The sequence below is a fragment of the Myiozetetes cayanensis genome, unplaced genomic scaffold (genome assembly GCF_022539395.1).
Source record: "Myiozetetes cayanensis isolate MyiCay16 unplaced genomic scaffold, myiCay2020 scf12, whole genome shotgun sequence".
NCBI lineage: Eukaryota > Metazoa > Chordata > Aves > Passeriformes > Tyrannidae > Myiozetetes > Myiozetetes cayanensis.
The window spans coordinates 12859060-12878278 of record NW_026086826.1 but is presented as its reverse complement, the minus strand read 5'-3'; the positions used below and the strand labels follow the sequence as shown (position 1 = coordinate 12878278).

The window sequence follows — 19219 nt, the reverse complement described above, 5'->3', positions numbered from 1 at the left end:
CAGCCCCTGTCCTGCTGGGGCTGGATGCTGATCTTTCATCCTTTCCTCTTGTAGTCCCTTGCTCTTTCAGGTTGAAGTGATGTTGAGCACGGCTCTGATTCCTGGGGTGGACCCAGCCAGGCTGGGCTATTCATGACCAGGCAGTGGGACAGGGCTTGAGGCGACCTGAATAATTAATGAACCTCTCCCAAAGCCAGCTCTGCCGTTCCCAGCTGTGCCTTTGGTTCCGCCTGAGTGCTGTGGGTGAGCAGATGCCACGTTGAACAGGGAGGTGTGACTTGGCAAGGTTTGTGAGTCGAGGTTCGTGTCACCTGCAGGTGTCACATACAAGTGACTGGACTGTCTGTCCACACTGAAATGTTTCGTAAAGTGCAAAACACCCGGCCAGGCTCCCCTCACCCACCCACCCACCTACCTTGGGAAGGAGCTGCAGTTGAGTTTCACTCTGTCCAAAGTGAGATTCCCTTCACTGCAGAGGGTGGGTGCCAAAAAGGTGGTTGGGAAGATGGACAGCGGGTGGCACTCAAGCTCTGGGTGGTCCATGGGAGTGTCTGTGGGCAGGGCCAGGTCTGTGGGGCCGGGGCTGGTGATGTACTCGGGCAGGTCTGTGGGGTGGTCCCTGGTGGTGTCTGAGGGCGGGGTCAGGTCGGTGGTGCTGGGGTTGGTGATATACTCGGGCACAGGCTGCAGGTGCTCTGTTGCTTCCACCACCAGCCTCTGGTACATCTCAGGGAGCTGCTGCTCCTCCCCTGGCTCCGGACTTGAGCTCTGCCGTGTCCAGTCCCTGTGCCCCCTGCTGCCAGCGCTGCCCAGCAGGAGCTTTTCCCCAGGGGCCAGGGGATCAGGCTGCTCAAAAGCTTCCTCCACCAGGGTTGGTTCAGGCTCTTCAAAGCTGATAGTGCTGGGCAGGAATAGGATGGAGAGTGAGCTCAGCTGTGCCTGTGAAGGGACATGGAATTAATTCTGTGGTGAATATCCTGAGACGTCCCTCCCCACAGCAGCTCATCCTGCTAAAAACAAAGATCTCTGCATTCTTCTTGCATTTAATTTGCTCAGCACATCCTCTGGTCTAACGCGAGCACGGGGATTATCCACTGCCAGAGATTGCTGGATTTGCTGCTGGAGGAGATTACTGGTTTGCATGGCTCCAATTGCTGGCTTTTTTGAAGGCTGTGGGATTAGAACGCAAAACCCCTCTAATTTACCTTGGTAGCCATGAAGCTCTTGGCCCACGTGGCGTTAGCGGGGTCGGGAATGGCTTCGTTCTTGCACTGTGGAAGGAGCACGGAGAGGAGCGAGTGGAACCTGCAGGGGGGAGTAATTCAATTAAAAAGGCATGAATGGGGATACTGCAGCACCCATATGCTCCTTGGGGTGGGATTAACCCAGGAGCTCGGTGTGATCGTGGATCTGCCCCCAGCTGGGTGGGGTTAATTCCCAAGGCTGGTACCCCTTCAGTTTGGTTTTGGTGGAAGCAGACCTTAAGATCTGCATCAAAAATTCACAATATCTGTGGACATATTTTAATCTCAGTGGGTGTTTTTATTATAATTCATGTGCTCTGAAATCTGCATTCTAAACAATCCTCGCTGTTTCCCAGGTGTCCTGAGAAGACATGACCATGCCATAGGACAAATGAGAATGGTATTAAATTAAAAGAGGATCAATTTAGATTTCTTATTAGGAAGAAGATGATTACAATGCATTGGCACAGATTACCCAGAGAAGCTGTGGCTGCCCCATCCCTGGAAGTGTCCAAGGGCAGGTTGGATGGGGCTTGGAGCAACCTGGTCGAGTAGAAGGTGTCCCTACCCATGGCAGGGGTGTGACTGGATGAACTTTAAGGTCCCTTCCAACCCAAATCAGCCCAGGATTTAATTCCTTCTAAAAGCTATTCCAGTTTTATTGTAACTTAACAAACGGATCCACTCACGCTTTTCTTGCTGGAGGCACAAAACAAACAGAGGCTGAGAAGATGAAGAAGCTGCAGGTGAGCACCACAGTCACCCAGACTCTGGCACCTGAAATACAGAGCAACCTTCCTTCAGCTTCATCAAAAAGAATTAAAAAATGTAAGTACACTAGTTCAAGTTGGTCAACAGCAAGTCATGGCCTGACTGGTGTTTTCACTCACAAAAGATACCAGCATGGGTTTTTCTTTACTGCCCTTGCACTGTCTGCTTAAAATGTAATTGTCCCAAATCCAAAATTTTATACCAGCAAGTCTTTTTCTTTTAAGTTGCCCTGTTTTCTTTAATTTCCTTTCCTACTCACCTCCCTGGATTTGTCCCCCAGTTCATGGGAGAAATCTGCCTCCAGAGCAGCCCTGCTCCCACAGTGTGGAGAGGGATTTCCCCATCCCTGGAAGTGTCCAAGGCCAGGTTAGATGGCGCTTGGAGGAACCTGGTCTAGTGGAAGGTGTCCCTGTCTGTGGCAGGGGGTGGGATGGGATGGACTTTAAGGTCCCTCCCAGCCCATACTGGTATGTGATTCTGTGAATAAACCACCCCGCTGCCCTTCAACTCCGAGAAAACATCTTGGCACAGAACTGGGAGCTTGAAGGCAAAGAAAGAGATGCTGCATCTTAAAATTAGCTGAAACTAGAAATATTCAGCATTTGAAGAATATCAAGAGATCTCCTGGAGATCTTTGGTAATTAAAGAGGAGCAGGAAAAGCATTCCCAGGACCCTCCTGGCCCCACCCCGGCACAGTCTCATTACTTTCCAGGCGGAGCCGGTCGCTGTTGCCCCGCGGCCCCTCCCCGGCCGCCGTGGACCCCGTCACCCACAGGTCGTAGAGCCCCCCTGGCTGCAGGTCAGGGATGTACAGGGACCTCGGGGCCGTCCCTTCGGGAATGGCTGCGGGGAAAAGGGGGAGAAGGACATTACTCGAAGTAACTTAGAATGATCCCACTAGAAAACTTCAGTAATTAAAGGGGAACAGGAGAAGCATTTCCAGCCCCCAGACACCCACCATAGACCTGGGGGTCTCCCCGGCTGTCCTTGCTCTGCAGGTACACGTGGTACCCTGTGATGCAGCCCCTCTGCTGGGGAACAGGGATTTCCTCCCATGACACCAGGACTCCGGTGGCCCAGGGGGTTGAGAGCATCTGGGGCCCAGCTGATGGGGCTGCAAGACATAGGACTGGCTTTGAAAGCTGAGCTTAAGGAGCTTGAAAACGTCTGGAAGAGCACTGCTGTGATTTACCTTGTGCTGTGGAATATCCCCTGACTGATGCTGCCTGTCCAGCTCTGTCCTGGTAGAGAGCAAACACATGGATCTGGTAGCACATGTTATCTTTGATGTGCTCTAGAAAAAGGAATTAAAAGTGGATAGTTACTTATTGAAGTTTTTGCACTCAGGGCCAAAGTGTTTGCATCAACTGCTTAAATCTGAAATGGATCCTCTGATTATTTATAGGTCTTTCATAAAGAAGGGAAAGAAACCTTCTCTGTGATCTAGGCAGAGCCTTACGGGCATTAAACTGACAATTAGTGGCTTCCCACTACCAGAGGGAAGGATTAGACTGGGGATTAGGGAGTAATTCTCTCCTGTGAGGGTGGTGAGGCCCTGGCACAGGTTGTCCAGAGAAACTGTGGCTGCCCCATCCCTGGCAGTGTCCAAGGCTAGGTTGGACAGGGCTTGGAGCAACCTGGGCTAGTGGAAGTTGTTCCTGCCCATGGTTGGGGGTAGAATGAGATGGACTTTAAGGTTCCTTCCAACCCAAACCAGTCTGGGATTCTATGGAATATGCTACTTTTTCCAGCTCATTTGGAGCAGGGATATGAGAGACACAGCACCAGGACAGAGGATAGGGGAGACTAATGAGGGTTCTCACCATCACCCCTGTTGTAACTCCACGGCTATCACTGTGCAGAGCACTGACACATCGTGCTGCTTGGGGTTAGTAACCAAAATTAGTAGAAAGGAAATAGCATTTTCTTAGGCCTTTGATCTCTGGTACCTCTATCTGGCTTGTTTCATGTTGGAAAGATTGGTTTTTCAGAGACATTTTACTTTCAGATACAAAGCTCAGCTGAGAGTGGTTACAGAGCTGAGCCCAGGGCAGCCACCAGTTGTTTTCTCTCCTATACAAAAAGCTTTAAATGCCATAATTTCTTATGCTGAATTAGCAAAAATTATAGAATCACAGACTCTTTGGTTTGGAAAGGACCTTAAAGCTCATCTCATTCCACCCCCTGCCATGGGCAGGGACACCTTCCACTAGACCAGGTTGCTCCAAGCCCTGCCCAACCTGGTCTTGGAGGCAAAATTAAAATGTTTCCAAAATAGAGTGGTACTTTGGTTGTATCCAGCCTTGGGGTGTATTTACCTGCTATCACTGTGGACAGGTTGGATGCTGGGAGCTTTGCCCAGGTGTGATGGGGCTCCAGGTGTGGGTTCATCCCTGTCTCTGCCCACTCCACCACGTACCCACTGATGGGCACAGCAGACCTGCGGGGTGGTTTCCAGCTCACCAGGATGCTGCTGTTCCCCATGGCCATGGCAGAGACTTGCTGAGGAGGTGGTAGATCTTAAACACCAAACAAAAAGACACTGTCAGCATAAACTTGCTGTAACCTTAAGTGGAACCATTAAGTTTGAAATATGTGTTTTATTGTGTCTCATCCAGTCTGGCACCATGTGGAGCATAAAAATAAACTATAATTGAAAGAAAGGGTCATTATGGGAGGGTGAGGTTTATGCTGATAGGAACAGTCACATTCTTTTCTTGTCTCATGGTTTAGCAGATTGGATTGAACACCCACAGTACTGCTTGGTTGTGCCATCCCCAGGCCCTGAGAGTGGTGTCACAGCACATCCCAACACCCCATTGCCACGACAGAGCCATCAGGAAGGATGTGGAGCTGCTGGAGCAAGTCCAGAGGAGGCCATGGAGATGCTCTGAGTGCTGGAGCCCCTCTGCTCTGTAGCCAGGCTGGGAGAGCTGGGGGTGTTCGCCTGGAGAAGAGAAGGCTCCAGGGAGACCTCAGGGAAAACTGGATCTGCAGATGCCCAAAGATCGATTGAGCTGGACCTTGATGGCCACAAGGTGGTGTGACCAGAACAGATGCAGAGTGTGTGGCACAAAGCAGAGAACTGGTGCTTCTCCCAGTGATCCAGACCCAGCAGAAGCCTTACCCTGGATGCCCAGGTTGGTCAGGATGGATGCAGGGGGGGAACTGCCCCGAGAGTTCTGAGCAGTGACTGTGATCTTGTAGCCCACCCTTGGTGTGACTCTGGAGTAGCTGGTGTGGGTGGTTTGGTGGGATTCTGTGGGGGAGTTCAAATCATCCAGGGCTTCAAAGGTCACTTTGTACCCCAGGATTCTTCCTCCTGCCTCTGACTTGCTCAGAGCCTGTGAGGAAAGCGCATTTGTTACTGTCTTCTTCTGGAAAAAATGCTGTCAGCTGGGAAAAGTGGAGAGGGGCTTTGGATAAGAGCCTGGAGGGACAGGACAAGGGAGAATGTCTTCCCACTGCCAGAGGGCAGGGTTAGATGGGATATTGGGAAGAAATTCTTCCCTGGGAGGGTGGTGGAGGCTGCCCCATCCCTGGCAGTGTCCAAGGCCAGTTTGGAAGGGGCTTGGAGCAACCTGGGATAGTGGAAGGTGTCTGTGCCGATGGCAGAGGTGGGACTGGGAGATCTTTAAGCTTCCTCTCAACCCAAACCATCCCATGATTACTTTTTCCCATTTAATTCCAGTTTAGTGAAGCACTTTTGCTGTGAGCTGCTGATTTTCCCAGCAGCAGCAGAGCTGGAGACAGTGAAACACTCATCCCTCTCCTGTCCTGAGGCTGAATTCAAGCCAGTCTTTTCCCAAGGGTTGGAAAAAAAAGAGCATTAACTGCAACTGGATTTTTTAAAATGAGCAATTTTTTTTTAGGAGAAAAATATGGATTTTACTTAAAGCCGTGATAAAAACCTATTTAAATCGAACCACTTAGAACACACATCTCTGACAGTCTGTGCTATCCCATTAACACCTCACCCTGTTTTTTTCTCCCCTCTGGGTATCTGCAGTTGTACTCTCAGTTTCACAGTTTCCTGATGTTTCTACGATGTGAATTCATTTGGCTGATTTTTGTCAGAACAAAACAAAGCACTTTCAAAAATAGGAAAATGTAGCATTACAGGTACTTTGGCAGCGGCTCAGGACAGACACAGCACTGGAACCACTCTGAGGAACTGCTGAAATTTAATTTGCAGCCCTTTTTTGGGTATTTGTCTGAAAATAGGAGCACGTTTCGTGGTAGGATGTTGTACTTTCAGTCTTTTGCTTTGTAGCTTTTGTGAAAACTATAAAGGCAGTTCATTGCCACGTTTTATGAATGATGCTGCAGGAAGTCAGTTCTGATAAAGAAAGTGCTGCAAGATAAAGGTCTTCAAGTTAAAGCCACAATGTCTGGGGTCACAGAATCACATGAGAATTTCTGCTTTCACTTTTAGCCTGGTGTTTGTTGGTGTGTGGGGAAGATACAACAGTGAAGGTTTTACCCAACAGAGGGGTTTTAGTCTGAATTGTCTGATGATGTGCCCTGGGAGATCCTGGCCCCAAACTACAAGAGGCTCTGCCCACTAGACCCAAACCACCAGCTTTTTTTCACTCTTTGTCCAGCTTCAGATCTGCAGCTTTATTATTAGAAACCCATGTTTGTGTGGTTCTACACCTGTGGAGAAACCCCCTCTTTCTGCTGCACAACAACATCCCCTATCCCATCCCTCCACGCAGCAGTGGCCTCATGAGACCCCTTGCACTGCCCAAACTACATCCAGCTCTTATATTTTGGGGAGTTTGGTCATTTTAAGGGGTTGCTGTAAAAAATTGCCCTTTCAGCCTCCCCCATTTTTCATTGCTCTGCTCTTCTTTTAGGGACATGGGTCAGTGGTGGCCTTGGCAGTGGTGGAGGAAGAACAGTTGGACTCAACGGTCTGAGAGGGCTTTTCCACCTAAATGATTCTGTGATTCCTGTAAGTAAAGCAGAGCTGAAATAGCTCTGAAGGCAGCAGACACCTAAGGTGAGTCCACATGGAGAACATGAGCCATGGTGTCCACCAGCCCCCCCAGAGCTCCTGTCCTGACCACAAATGGCAACCATGGAAAACAACAACAAGGTGGAGAATGAGGAGAGGGAGATATTAATTAGAAAACAAATCAGAGAAGTCTGTAAGGTTGTTGTCTGTCCCTTATTCATCTGGAGAAAAGAAGGCTCCAAGGAGACCTTAGACTCCCTTCCAGTGCTAAGGGAGGAGCCTAAAGAGAGCTGGAGAGGGACTTTGGACAAGGGCCTGCAGGGACACAACAAAGGGGAATGGCTTTCCACTGCCAGAGGGCAGGGTTAGGTGGGATATTGGGAAGGAATTCTTCCCTGGGAGAGTGATGAGGCCCTGGCACAGGTTGCCCAGAGAAGCTGTGGCTGCCCCATCCCTGGGAGTGTCCAAGGCCAGGTTGGACAGAGCTTGGAGCAACCTGGGATAGTGGAAGCTGTTCCTGTCCATGGCAAGGGGTTTGGAATAAGATGGTTGGATCTCCAAGATCCCATTCAATCCAAATCATCCTGAGATCCTAAGAAGCTTTAGGCAGAAAAGTGTTGCTGAATCTCCTCACAGGGGAGGTGAACCTTGGTCCGTGTCCCTGGCCTGGCCTTGTGCTCTCAGAGTGTTCACTCCTTTTCCAAAAACTCATAAACCAATTTCCCCTCTAACCTTGTTGGTTATTGCTGCCTCTGCTTGGATTTCACATAACTTACCTTCCAAAACAGTGAGATGTTCTGCTGCTGAGAGCCCAGTTGTGCCGCTGAGAGCCGGTACCAGACATCCGGGATCCCGGTCGGCTCTGGGGTGGAAGGAAAAGGTGAGCAGCATGAGTGGCTGTGATTTGCAGCAAACAAACAAGACAACGAGTAGGCAAAGGGGGTAAAAACCCTGAGAAAATGAAAATTTCAGTTTTAAAATGTCCCTGAAATGATGCAGTATATGATAGTCCATGTTTGCTGTTGAGTTCAGCTTGTTGAGGAAGGGGATCGTGGGGAAAAAAACCATAAACCGGGGAGGGGTTTTGCTCTGCTGGTGACTTTATCCTGCCCTTGATAATTGGAAAGGCTACCAAGGAAACCCACACATCAAAGGGACAGTGTTATCTCTTACCTTTGCATAAATTTGGGGCTTATTAAGGTCTTTGGGGTTGGCTAAATCAATCCTAGAATAACATGATGATGGGGTTTGTGGGATCTGTAGGATTTTGCTGTCTGGTTCTAGGCAACAATTGTCTTTAACTGCTGGGTAGGACCCTGTTGGAGGTACTTTAAATCCCCTATTCTTTCCACAATTCTTAGTCACAGACTGACTGGAAACTCTTGATGTTCTGAATAAACCTCACAAAATAACACAAAAGCAAAGTTCTGGCTGGTGAATGAGCTCCAAAAATTCAGAACCAGAGATACACAAGTCAAGAAAGCTGATGTGACAGAACTTAGTTCCTCAGGGTCCCTGACCAACATAAACTCATCAAATTCAAATATTAATTGCTGCTAACAGGCAGAGCAGGAGGCAGCTGATGGAGAACCCAGCAAGGATGGGGATGCCTGCTCTTTGCTGTATTCAGAGACACAAAACCCCTCCATATCAGTGATGTTTGGAGCAGTTTGTCCTGTATTAACTGCAAATAGTGACTGGAACAGAAACAAGAAGCAAGAGCAACAGCAGAAATAAAATCAGAGCTCACTGGCTGTGAGGGAGGGAGGAAGGGGTGAGCTCAAAGCAGAAAATGTAGGGTATGGGATTACATCTGCTGGCCTCCAGTCTGGATCCTAATGTTCATGAACCATATGAATTGGCTGGAAAGAAAAAGATACACTCACTGATGAACAGGACTTGCATAAGGCAGGTTTTGTGGCAGGTCACGCTAAAAGAAACAGGAAAAGGAGCATCCCGTTGAAAAGGTGTAATTCTGGATTTGCACCAAGTCAGTTCACACATAAAACTTCAGTTCCTCCAACAAAGAGCAAACGTTGCACCAGAGCTTCTAGTCTGCAACCTCCCCTTGCAGTCACCTCATGTGGTGACACGAAGTGTTCCTTGATCAGCTAAAACATTCTCATTCTCATTGTGCAGCAGGGCTGGGGAGAAGGGTGATGACCACAAATGTCAAGGTGCAACAAGAAGTGGAGAAAACTGTTGGTAGGAAAGTGGGGGAGGGAAAGAAAAGTTCACACCTCCTGCATCAATCAATGCCTCTTACAGAAACTGATGCTGTCACAGTGGTAAATGGGATGAGTAATAACAGCCCAAACCTGGAGGGCTTTTAGTAATTCACAAAAAAGAGCAACCAAAGCCAAGTAGCAGATCAGAGAATCACAGAATGGTTTGGCTTGGAAAAGACCTTAAAAATCATTTTATTCCAACCCCCTTATCCTTCAGCTCTTCTCAGTGAACTCTTGAAATTCTTGTTTTGCAAGAAACTTGAACGGCTTCATCTTTGTTCATTAAAAAAACAACTCTCTTACAGGAGCTACTTCTCTCTTGGCTCCGGGTCTGGATCCACAGAGACTCCACAAACCAACCCAGCAGCAGTTTGACTTCATTAGCTGAAGTTACCCATTGAATGCAACTGCTGGCACTGGTTTAGTGCAGGTTTAGTGTTGGTTGGTGTTACCTGCTTCTGGAGTCCGGGTTTGTTTCGTGCTCCAGTCGCTCCACAACCCTCGCTCAGGGTGAATTTTACAGCTGACCTGGAACTCATAGGCTGTGTCAGGCTCCAGCCCGTGCAGGTGGTATTGTTCACTGCTGAAGATTTCAACCTTTAATGGAGATAAAGAACATGTATTACGAAACTCACAAGGAGACAAAGGTTGAAGGCGGTGACAGCTGAATCACAAATGCCCATGTGAAACTTTAAAAAACAACAAGGAAACCCTGATCTGAGGTGGCTTTAATAACTCAAAGAATGATGCAATGAATCATCAGGCTTGCAGGGCTTCATCTGAAAAACCCCTCGTTTAATTATGTGACAATAGCAAAATCTCTGTTTGTGTGATTGACTCAACTTCCAGCAATAGGTTTCTTTTGCCTCTTAAAATAAGAGCAAAGACTTCGTAGAATCCCAGAATCATGAACTGGTCTGGGTTGAGAGGGAGCTTAAAATCCAGTTCCACCCCCTGCCACGGGCAGGGACACCTTCCACTAGCCCAGGTTGCTCCAAGCCCCATCCAACCTGGCCTTGGACACTCCCAGGGATGGGGCAGCCACAGTTGCTCTGGGCAACCTGTGCCAGGGCCTCCCCACCCTCCCAGGGAAGGATTTCTGCCCAATATCCCATCTAAACCTGCCCTCTGGCAATGGGAAACCATTCCCCCTTGTTGTGTCCCTGCAGGCCCTTGTCCAAAGTCCCTCTCCAACTCTCTTTAGGCTCCCCCTTTAGGCACTGGAAGGCTCTAAGGTCTCCCTGGAGCCTTCTCTTCTCCAACAAGTCCATAACTTCCTTCATCCCAAAGACAATTACCGTGCTCCAGGAGTGCCTGGTGAGGGGACGGTATCTCAACCTGTAGTGCTGTGCTTGTGCTTCATTGTGCCAAAAAAGAGTGCAGTTGGTCGCAGAAGAATTGTCAAATTCCACTAAAAAGTCAGGAGGATGTGGCTTCACTGGCAGCAAAACAGAAAGAAGCAGAGGTTGCTCAGAAACACAGCACAGCTCGGACTGAGGGTTGGATGGAAAATAGGGTTATTAGTTTAGGCTGGATAGATGATTTTCCCAAAACGTTTAAAATAGAAAGTGCTCAGAATGTCTCAGATCTTCCCAAAGTGCTAGGGCTGACTGAGAGGTGGAAAGTCCTGCTTTACCTATGTCTGTTAACATGAAGGTGAGTGGCTGTGAAGAAGCACTTCCCAGCTTATTGGAGGCAGAAACCACAATGGTGTAATTGGAGTCAAAATTCAACTCTGTCAGAGCCAACGAGCCAAATGTCTCATTCAGACTTTCTTCTGAAAAGCACAAGTCATGTGTCCCATTTGAGAGCCTGGAACAGAGGGAAGATGTTTGGTTATTTCTCTTCTGTAGACCTGAGTGTGTGGACATGGATCCCATTCCAAAGGGGTGTCTTGGCATTTCCTCTTTACCTTCTGAACCCAACTGGGGCCAACCTGCTGTGGTGCATGACCAGAAAAGGGATTTGAACTGCTCCAAGATGTAATCAGAGGTATTAAAGCAACCTGCATCCCCACATTACTCACTGTATCATGTACGTAGTGTCAAGGTATGTGAGCCTTCCCTTATTCCAGGTGCAGAGGGGGTGGCTGTCTGTCCCAGCCTGGATACATGACACGTTTACTGGCTCATCTGGAGGATCTTAAACAGACATTCCTGTCAGTCTTAGCATCACGGACTGGTTTGGGTTGGACCTTTAAAGGGCATTCAGTCCAACACCCTGCCATGGGCAGGGACATCTTCACCTAGCCCAGGTTGCTCAGAGCTCTGTCCAACCTGGCTTTCAATGTTTCTTTCTTAAAGATGCTACGATACATTTTAGGAAGCGCTTGGGAGCGAGGATATTATTTGCTCTGAGCAGGCAGTTTGATTTAGCATCTCCCCCTTCAGGAATAACAGAGTTGCACAATTCTAACCAGGAATATTTTAAATACAAAGAGCCCCTCTAAGACAACACCTGTCCTGGACAAGGCCACCCACTACCAGTCTCTACCGTGTGGCTCAGAGGTGCCACAGGAAAGGTTTGAAAACCAGGAATAATTAATAATCGATGTTCCTTACTTCCACACTTGATATAGATTCCACAGATGATTGTATTCCTTTCTTTACAAATCCTTTTGCACGTAAAGGTGTGTTTGCCGTAGGTATTGAGTGGAAATGTTTTGCTTACTGAACGGCCAGAATTTGTAACTTGTTTAGAGTTGTTAAGGAAAATCCCAATCTCGCAGTTAGGTGTCTGCAAGCCTCCCAGGTGGCAGGACAGGGTGACATTGGTCCCACACTGGATGGCACTGGCAGTGTTGGCCGTCATAGTCCCTTTGTCACAGATTTCCTCAGTGCCATGGGGAGCTTTGCTGGAAGTCATGATCCCTTTCCTGCAGGCTTCTGCAACAGAATCGGAAAACAAAGGTTTCACAGGAATCCATGCCTTGTCTTCCACAACATATTTTGCTCAAGGAAAAGTTTCCCCAAACATCTTATCCAAGAATTCCTGCCTCTGCATGGTAACCTGTGAAATGTTGCTGTGCCCAGTCTGATTAACTGGGGTCAGCAACCACGGGATCATAATCAGTCACCAACAAACCAGCACAACCCCAGGGAAAATCTACCAAAACTCTTGTTTCGTTTAAGAATGTGTTTGTGTGCCAGGAAAGTCATGGCAGGCAGCACAGGAAGGATGTGGAGCTGCTGGAGCAAGTCCAGAGGAGCCATGGAGATGCTCCAAGGGCTGGAGCCCCTCTGCTCTGGAGAAAGTCTGGGAGAGCTGGGGGTGTTCACCTGGAGAAGAGAAGGCTCCAGGGACAACTTAGAGCCCTTCCAGTGTCTAAAGGGAGAGTCTAAAGAAAGCTGGAGAGGGACTTGGGACAAGGGCCTGCAGGAACAGGATAAGGGAGAATGGTTTCCCACTGCCAGAGAGCAGGTTTAGATGGGATATTGGGAAGAAATTCTTCCCTGGGAGGGTGGGGAGGCCCTGGCACAGGTTGCCCAGAGCAGCTGTGGCTGCCCCATCCCTGGAAGTGTCCAAGGCCAGGTTGGATGGGGCTTGGAGCAACCTGGGCTAGTGGAAGGTGTCCCTGCCCACGGTGGGTGTGGAACTGAATGATGTTTAATGTCCCTTGCATCCCAAACCCTTCCATGGTTCTGTGAAAGTGCTGGAGCACCACTTCTCCCTGTTCATGAGCTCTGTCACTCTCAGCGGAGCTCACTGATGTAACTAACAGTTCTGCTTCAAAATAAACTTAATAACCTCCCCACATAATTAATTAGCAACTCTTTGCTCTTCCGTAAGGAAGAAGTTCAATAGCACTCCACACAGAACCTGGAAAAACCCACCCTACTTAGCCTGGGTGCTTCTTTTAAAGTGATCATTTATCTGAAGGAAAAAAATTTATCTTACCTGCTGTGAAGTGCATCACCAACCAAACTGCTGAGGGCACGATCCATGCAAATGCCATTTTGCTCCCTATAGAGAAATGAATTCTTGTTACCAGTTCTTAAAGAGTGGGGATATAATTTACAGATCTTCATGTTTTATTACTTTACAACCTCAGAAAATCCCAAATGCTCATTTCAGGAGACCTTTCTAATGGACACAAATGTTTTACACAAATTATTCAAGCTCAACCTGAATGGAGCTCAGTATTTTCAAATACTTTTTACAACAAGCATTAACAAATACTCCCTTTTTTATCCTTCCCCTGCAGAACTATAGGAGCAGTGGGAATACACTGGATACTTCAGAAGAGAATACACCAACAAGCACTTTCTACAACTTCTGACCTGTAATAATTTGATACCATACTGGAAACAAACTACTTGAAAGTAGTTTTTTTCCCCAGTACTACTACTTTAAATCTTGGCTGATTTTCATGCCAGGGGCATTTCCAAGAACAGTATAGTCTTTGACAAAGGGAATATTAATATAAAAGCAACAAAAATGGTTATTTCGGGTTGTTTTTAGATAATGAAATAGATGGTTTTTAAATGAACCAATACTGAAACTGAATGTGAAATACATAAGATTTGCCAAAATGCATATTGTGGCAATAAGCCAGGTTTTATAAATACTGTTTTTAAACTAAATCCAGATGTTCCTCAGGCTGTAACTTTCAGCCTTGCTGCAGTGCCTCAGCTTTCCCAAAGCCTCTTCATGTGGTGCCTTCTGTAGGTGATTAGTAACTGCCAGCATGAGCAAATACAACACCCCAAGGTTCTTCAAGTAAATGCTTTGCCTTCCAATAAACTGAAATTGCCTGGTGACTGTGTAAACACCCTTCAGACAGCTTCTTCTGACAGCAAAACTACCCAAAATATTTGAGTCAACAGGCAAAAAAACAGTCTGGCTTCAAATAATTTAACCAGTGGTTTGGTTGGGGAAGTATGAGACGTGAACCGTGATCAGAGTAAATTATGAGAAATGAATTAAAAATAACCTTCAGCTCAGGATAGAGATATATGGGGAAAAATTAACAGGAAAAAACCCCATATTCCACAGCAATGAAAAAATTGGTATCACTACACGCAGAGTACAGAAATACAAAGGACCTTGTCCTGTAGTAAAGGTGGAGGAAGGACATGAGAGGTCTGTGGGGGATGAGGTGGTGCCTGTTTGTGCTCTTATCTCCGAAATCTCAGCTGAAAGCACCAGGGCCTCACAGACTGTGACCCTGTGGATGTGCCATAGTGACACAGGCTGTAACTACAGCCCTTGAGCTCTGATGTGAAACCAGTTGTGAAACGCAACAGCCTGGGAGTTGGCCTTGAACCAACCTTTTTATGCCCTTGTCCCCATCTCTCCCTGAAAAAGCTCCGTGCAGAGCTCACTGTGTGTTCTAAGACCTCCCGGGAACAACGAGTGGAAACAGGAGCATTTTGTGGTGGTGTATTTCACCCAGAAAAAAATCCACTGTTTGTGCCTCAGCTGTTACTGAATCTGACTGTGTTCTAAAGGGAGCTTTTTCTCGGGGCTGTCCTGGCTTCCCAGGCCCCGTGCAGACAGTGACACCCGGGTCATCCCACAGCCTTGGGAACATCCCACCTGGGGCTGGTGGTTCTTCCCAAAGCTTCCCAAGAGCGGGGGGATTTGATCAGACCTCTTGGGATGAAGGAAAGGGGTAGAATTACTCCTAGAGGATGGACCTTGGGCTCTGCACTCCTTAGGCAGCTCTATCGCAGAGTGCAGGAGGTATCCCGGGATAGTGAGCATTCCAGGGCAGGCGATGTGCCCAGCTGGGCAGCATCCCCAGGTAGGAGCATCCCGGGACAGCAGCATCCCGAGATAACGATCATTCGGGGGCAGCAGCATTGTGGGGCAGGGAATCATCCCGGTGCAGCAGCATCCCCGGGAGACAGAGCAAAGCACAGCGGCATCCCAGAGCAGTGAACATCCCGGCGAAGTAGCATCCCGTGGCAGGAGCATCCCGGGGCAGGGAGTATCACCGGGAAAGCGACCATCCCGGCGCAACAGCGTCCAGGGGCAGGAATATCCCAGGGCAGCAGAATCCCGGGGCAGGGAACATCCCGCGGCAGCAGCACCCCAGTGCAACAGCATCCCCGGGAAAACGAGCATCCCAGCGCAGCAGCATCCCAGGGCAGGGAGTATCCCAAGGCAGCAGCATCCCGGGGCGTCCATCCGCGGAATGCCACCTTTCCCAGGGTGCCGCTATACCGCTGCCCGAAGCGGGGAATCTCTCCTCAGGAGCGAAAATCCACGCGGGGGGACCCCCACCCTTAGTACCCTCGGGGATGCCCGTCCCGCAGCCCCCCCGCCCCCCGAGCGGGGGTTACTCACCCCCGGAGCGGCGGATCCCGCGTGTGCGAGGAGGGCACGGAACGGCCCGACCCACCCCGCCCAGGGATCCAGAAACGGGACAGGAGGGGGAAAGGGGAAGGAAGGGGAAGGCAAGAAAAAAAGAAAAGAAAAGAAAAGAAAAGAAAAGAAAAGAAAAGAAAAGAAAAGAAAAGAAAAGAAAAGAAAAGAAAAGAAAAGAGAAAAGAAAAGAAAAGAGAAAAGAAAAGAAAAGAAAAGAAAAGAAAAGAAAAGAAAAGAAAAGAAAAAGAAAAAGAAAAAGAAAAAGAAAAAGAAAATCCGACCTCCCTTGACAGGAGCGAGGGGCTTGTCCAGAGACTCACCCACACTGATTTTTATCTTCTCTTTGATGGGATTTTTGCTTTCTCTCATTTTTCTCAGCATTCCCACAACCTGCCACGTTTAAGAGAACTTTCAATGAGTGAGTATTTTATTGCTATTGTTCCTTCTCTTTTTCTGGGCACCAATAACATCAACTCAGTTTTCCTCACTGATTACAATGACATTTTCCTACCTTGAACCACAGCATAGGTATTTCAGGGATGGCTGTTGAAATGAAGGGGCAGAGGGAGCACAAAATTTGCAGCTTCCAAGAGTCCCAAATTTTGCCTTTGAGCCTCCAGCTGCTTGTCCTCCTCCCAAGGCCTGGAGTAACATTTGTGCTCCTTTCCAGAGCTGCCATTATATCATTAACATGCCAAGAGAGAGCTGGGTGAGCCAGAACCCCACAAAACCCCAAATATCAACAGCTTCTTTTACCTCTTCTTTGTCCTCTGTCTTCCTCAGTTCATGTTACACTTTGCCTGTTCACAGAGCCCTTCCCAGCACAGCTCCAGCTCCACGTGGCCAGACCAGGATTCAGCTGATTTTAGGGACACCATTAGGAGTTATATGGAATCTAATCCGTGTTTCTTGCTGAGGTCCCATGTGTTGATTTCTCCATCACTGTTCACACCCTGAGCTCAGCTGGGAGCAGTGGAACAGGGCTGTTTCACTCATCCAGGATATATTTAAGGGAAGATGCTGATCAGATGGCCCAGGTGAGTTTTGTGTCATGGTGAGAGGCAACCTAAACTGAAAATCCTCAGTTCATTACCCTCTATAAAATGCAGTTTCTTCCTTTTGTTCTTCTTTCTTCTATTTTTTCTTATTTTCTTTTTCTTCTTTTTTTGCTTTCTGATTTTATCTTTTTCCCTTTCTTTTGTACTTAATCTTTTCTATTTTTCTTTTCTAATTTACCTTTTTCCTTTATTTTATATTTTATCTTTTTTCCTTTCTCTTCTTTGTCCCTTTCCTCTTTTATTCTTTTTTGTTTGCTGACTGTATCTTTTTTCTTTTTTCATTTTTCTTTTTTCTTATTTTTTCCTTTTTCCATTTTCCTTTTTGCTTTATCCTTTTCCTTTTTTTTTTTTTCTTCCCTTTTTTCCTTTTCCCTTTCTGCAACAAATTCTGCTTCTTCCTACAATTCCTTCTTCACTGACTTTTGCCGAGCACACGGTACTTACACACCATGAAGAAATCCATGAGTTCCCTGCAGTTGGTGTCTCCCCACAGCCAAAGAGAACCAGAGCCCAAGGTCCTGCTGCCAGTGGAGCTGCTGATGCCCTGAGGACGCTGTGCCACCCTCCCTGGTTCCCCTGGCACGGGGTGATGTCAAGGAAAGTACAGAGTAATCAGTTCTCTGGGGGGAGGGGGTGTCTGTGGGTCTGAAAGCGGAGCTGGGGAAAGCACCCTGACAGAAGAACGTGTGATGTTTGGTGGTGCTGGGTGGTGGCAGTGGCAGAGGGAGCCGTGTGTGAGACACAGAGGCTGCAGATGGCGGGGGGACAAAGCAAGAGGACTCTGGTGGTTGCAGTGACACCTCACAGAGCTCAGGGGAAGCTGAGCTGGCTGAGCTTCACCAGCCCCAGCCCTGCTGGTCTGTAGTGACTGCACGGGGTGAGCTCGTACGGTGAATGGAGCAGACACCAAGAGACAGCTGTAAATGCAAGAACTGAGAGGGCTTGTTGAGAATTACAGAATCACAGACTTCCTTGGGTAGAAGGGACCTTAAAGCCCATCTGGTTCCAGCCCCTGCCATGGACAGGGACACCTTCCACTATCCCAGGTTGCTCCAAGCCCCATCCAACAGGGCCTTGGACACTCCCAGGGATGGGGCAGCCACAGCTTCTCTGGGCAACCTGTGCCAGGGCCTCCCCACCCTCCCAGGGAAGAACTTCTTCCCAATAACCCACCTAAGCCTGTCCTCTGACAGTGGGAAGCCATTCTCCCTTGTCATGTCCCTGCAGGCCCTTGTCCAAAGTCCCTCTCCAGCTCTCTTTAGGCTCCCCCTTTAGGCAGTGGAAGGGGCTCTAAGTTGTCCCTGGAGCCTTCTCTTCTCCAGGTGAACACCCCCAGCTCTCCCAGCCTGTCTCCAGAGCAGAGGGGCCCCAGTCCTTGGAGCATCTCCGTGTCCTGCCTCTGGACTCACTCCAACATGTCTGTAACTTCTTTCTCATGTTAATGACGTTGAGCTGCTCGAATATTTGGTTCCTTGGAGCCTGGACAGTGGAGCTGGCACCCAGTCCCCAGCAGTGCTGAAGTTACAGCTGCAGCAGCAGAATGAGCAATAACTCAGTGCAGGGGTGTCTGTTTTCAATACTGCAGGTCCCCTCTGCTCTGGCTCTGTTAGTTTTCCATCTCTGTGTGCCAGTGACTCTCATTGAATTGGCCTTCACCCAGCAGGATGAAATGAGTCACTTAGTTTGGTAAATGTAATTGTTCTGCCTCCTCTTGCACATATGAAAGCCAAGGAAGGCTTGATCCATAGGGAGAGTGTGGAAATTACATGCTCTAGGAAATCATACAGATGATGCACAAAATACAACAACACCTGGATCCTTTTGAGGTTAAGAATACTGGATTTCTCTAATATTCTTGTGGCCAGATTAATTGTTCAGGAAAGGCTTGGTTGGGTTGGTAAGCAATAATCATGAAATCTCCTGTATTAGATCACCTTTGTAGCTTGTTTTCTTTTTGCTGTTTTCAAGGCTTCTTTGCTCCTGAATCCAAGCCCTGCTCCAGTGGCTTTGCAAGTGCCATTCTCACAGGATTTTCCCTGTGAAGAAGGTGACATTCAGTGGAGCCTGGTGAGACCCAGCCACAGCCTCACATCTCACATCCTCTTCTCCGAAACGCCAGTTTGGTTTCAGTCTCTGCCGCTGTGCTCAGCCCTCCCACCCTGAGCACAACTCCTCATCCTCCCTCCGTAAGAACTAACCCCCACGAGCTCAGGGTGGGAGAGGTACAGCAACCAGCATAATTTTTAGTGGATATTCCCACTTTTGTTGTGAGGTCGTTCCATCTGTGACCATTTTCCCCTTGCCACGTTTCCAGAAGGCTTTTGCTGATCCAGGCACTTCTTTGCAGCTTTGCACGAGCCTTGGTCACAATCTGGGCGTTGATCTTAGGTGTGTGCACTCAGAAATCCCCGGAGGTCGACGGGTGTTACTTAGCTCTGTGAAATGCTCAAGTTTGTAATCCAATTTTAGCCTCTGCAGCATCTTTATCTGCCACTGAATCTCTCCCACAGTTTACTGACAACCAAACCCTTGCAAACCTTCCAGCCCTGGGTGGGTTTGTAAATGCAACACAGAATAAAATCAAGCAGCACAAGATTACTCAGAGGATGTTTCTATGATCTTCTTGTCCTGTTCCTGTTACCAAA

General features: G+C 48.2%; 1 protein-coding gene across 1 annotated transcript; it reads right to left on the bottom strand.

The window, feature by feature from the left end:
* Positions 1-167: 167 nt before the first annotated feature.
* IL12RB2 (interleukin 12 receptor subunit beta 2) lies at positions 168-19031 on the bottom strand. Its single transcript, XM_050307436.1, has 17 exons — positions 16273-19031; positions 13102-13167; positions 11766-12089; positions 11231-11345; positions 10841-11016; positions 10503-10642; positions 9657-9801; positions 7753-7838; positions 5144-5360; positions 4335-4535; positions 3209-3310; positions 2975-3130; positions 2743-2859; positions 1934-2042; positions 1206-1305; positions 416-939; positions 168-311 (listed from the first exon to the last, which is right to left on the bottom strand). The coding sequence occupies exons 2-17, from the start codon at positions 13157-13159 to the stop codon at positions 308-310; spliced, it is 2574 nt and encodes an 857-aa protein (XP_050163393.1). The 5' UTR covers positions 13160-13167; positions 16273-19031; the 3' UTR covers positions 168-307.
* Between the last annotated feature and the right edge of the window lie 188 nt (positions 19032-19219).

What these genes read in the sequence shown, in the direction of transcription:
- IL12RB2 (XM_050307436.1), bottom strand. Translation starts at nt 13,159, where the DNA reads ATGGCATTTGCATGGATCGTGCCCTCAGCAGTTTGGTTGGTGATGCAC. An exon ending in CTTCATGTTAACAGACATAG is followed by an intron (nt 10,643 to 10,840) that starts GTAAAGCAGGAC and finishes TTTTGCTGCCAG; the next exon opens with TGAAGCCACATCCTCCTGAC. An exon ending in GTGCCTCCAGCAAGAAAAGC is followed by an intron (nt 1,306 to 1,933) that starts GTGAGTGGATCC and finishes TCCCCCCTGCAG; the next exon opens with GTTCCACTCGCTCCTCTCCG.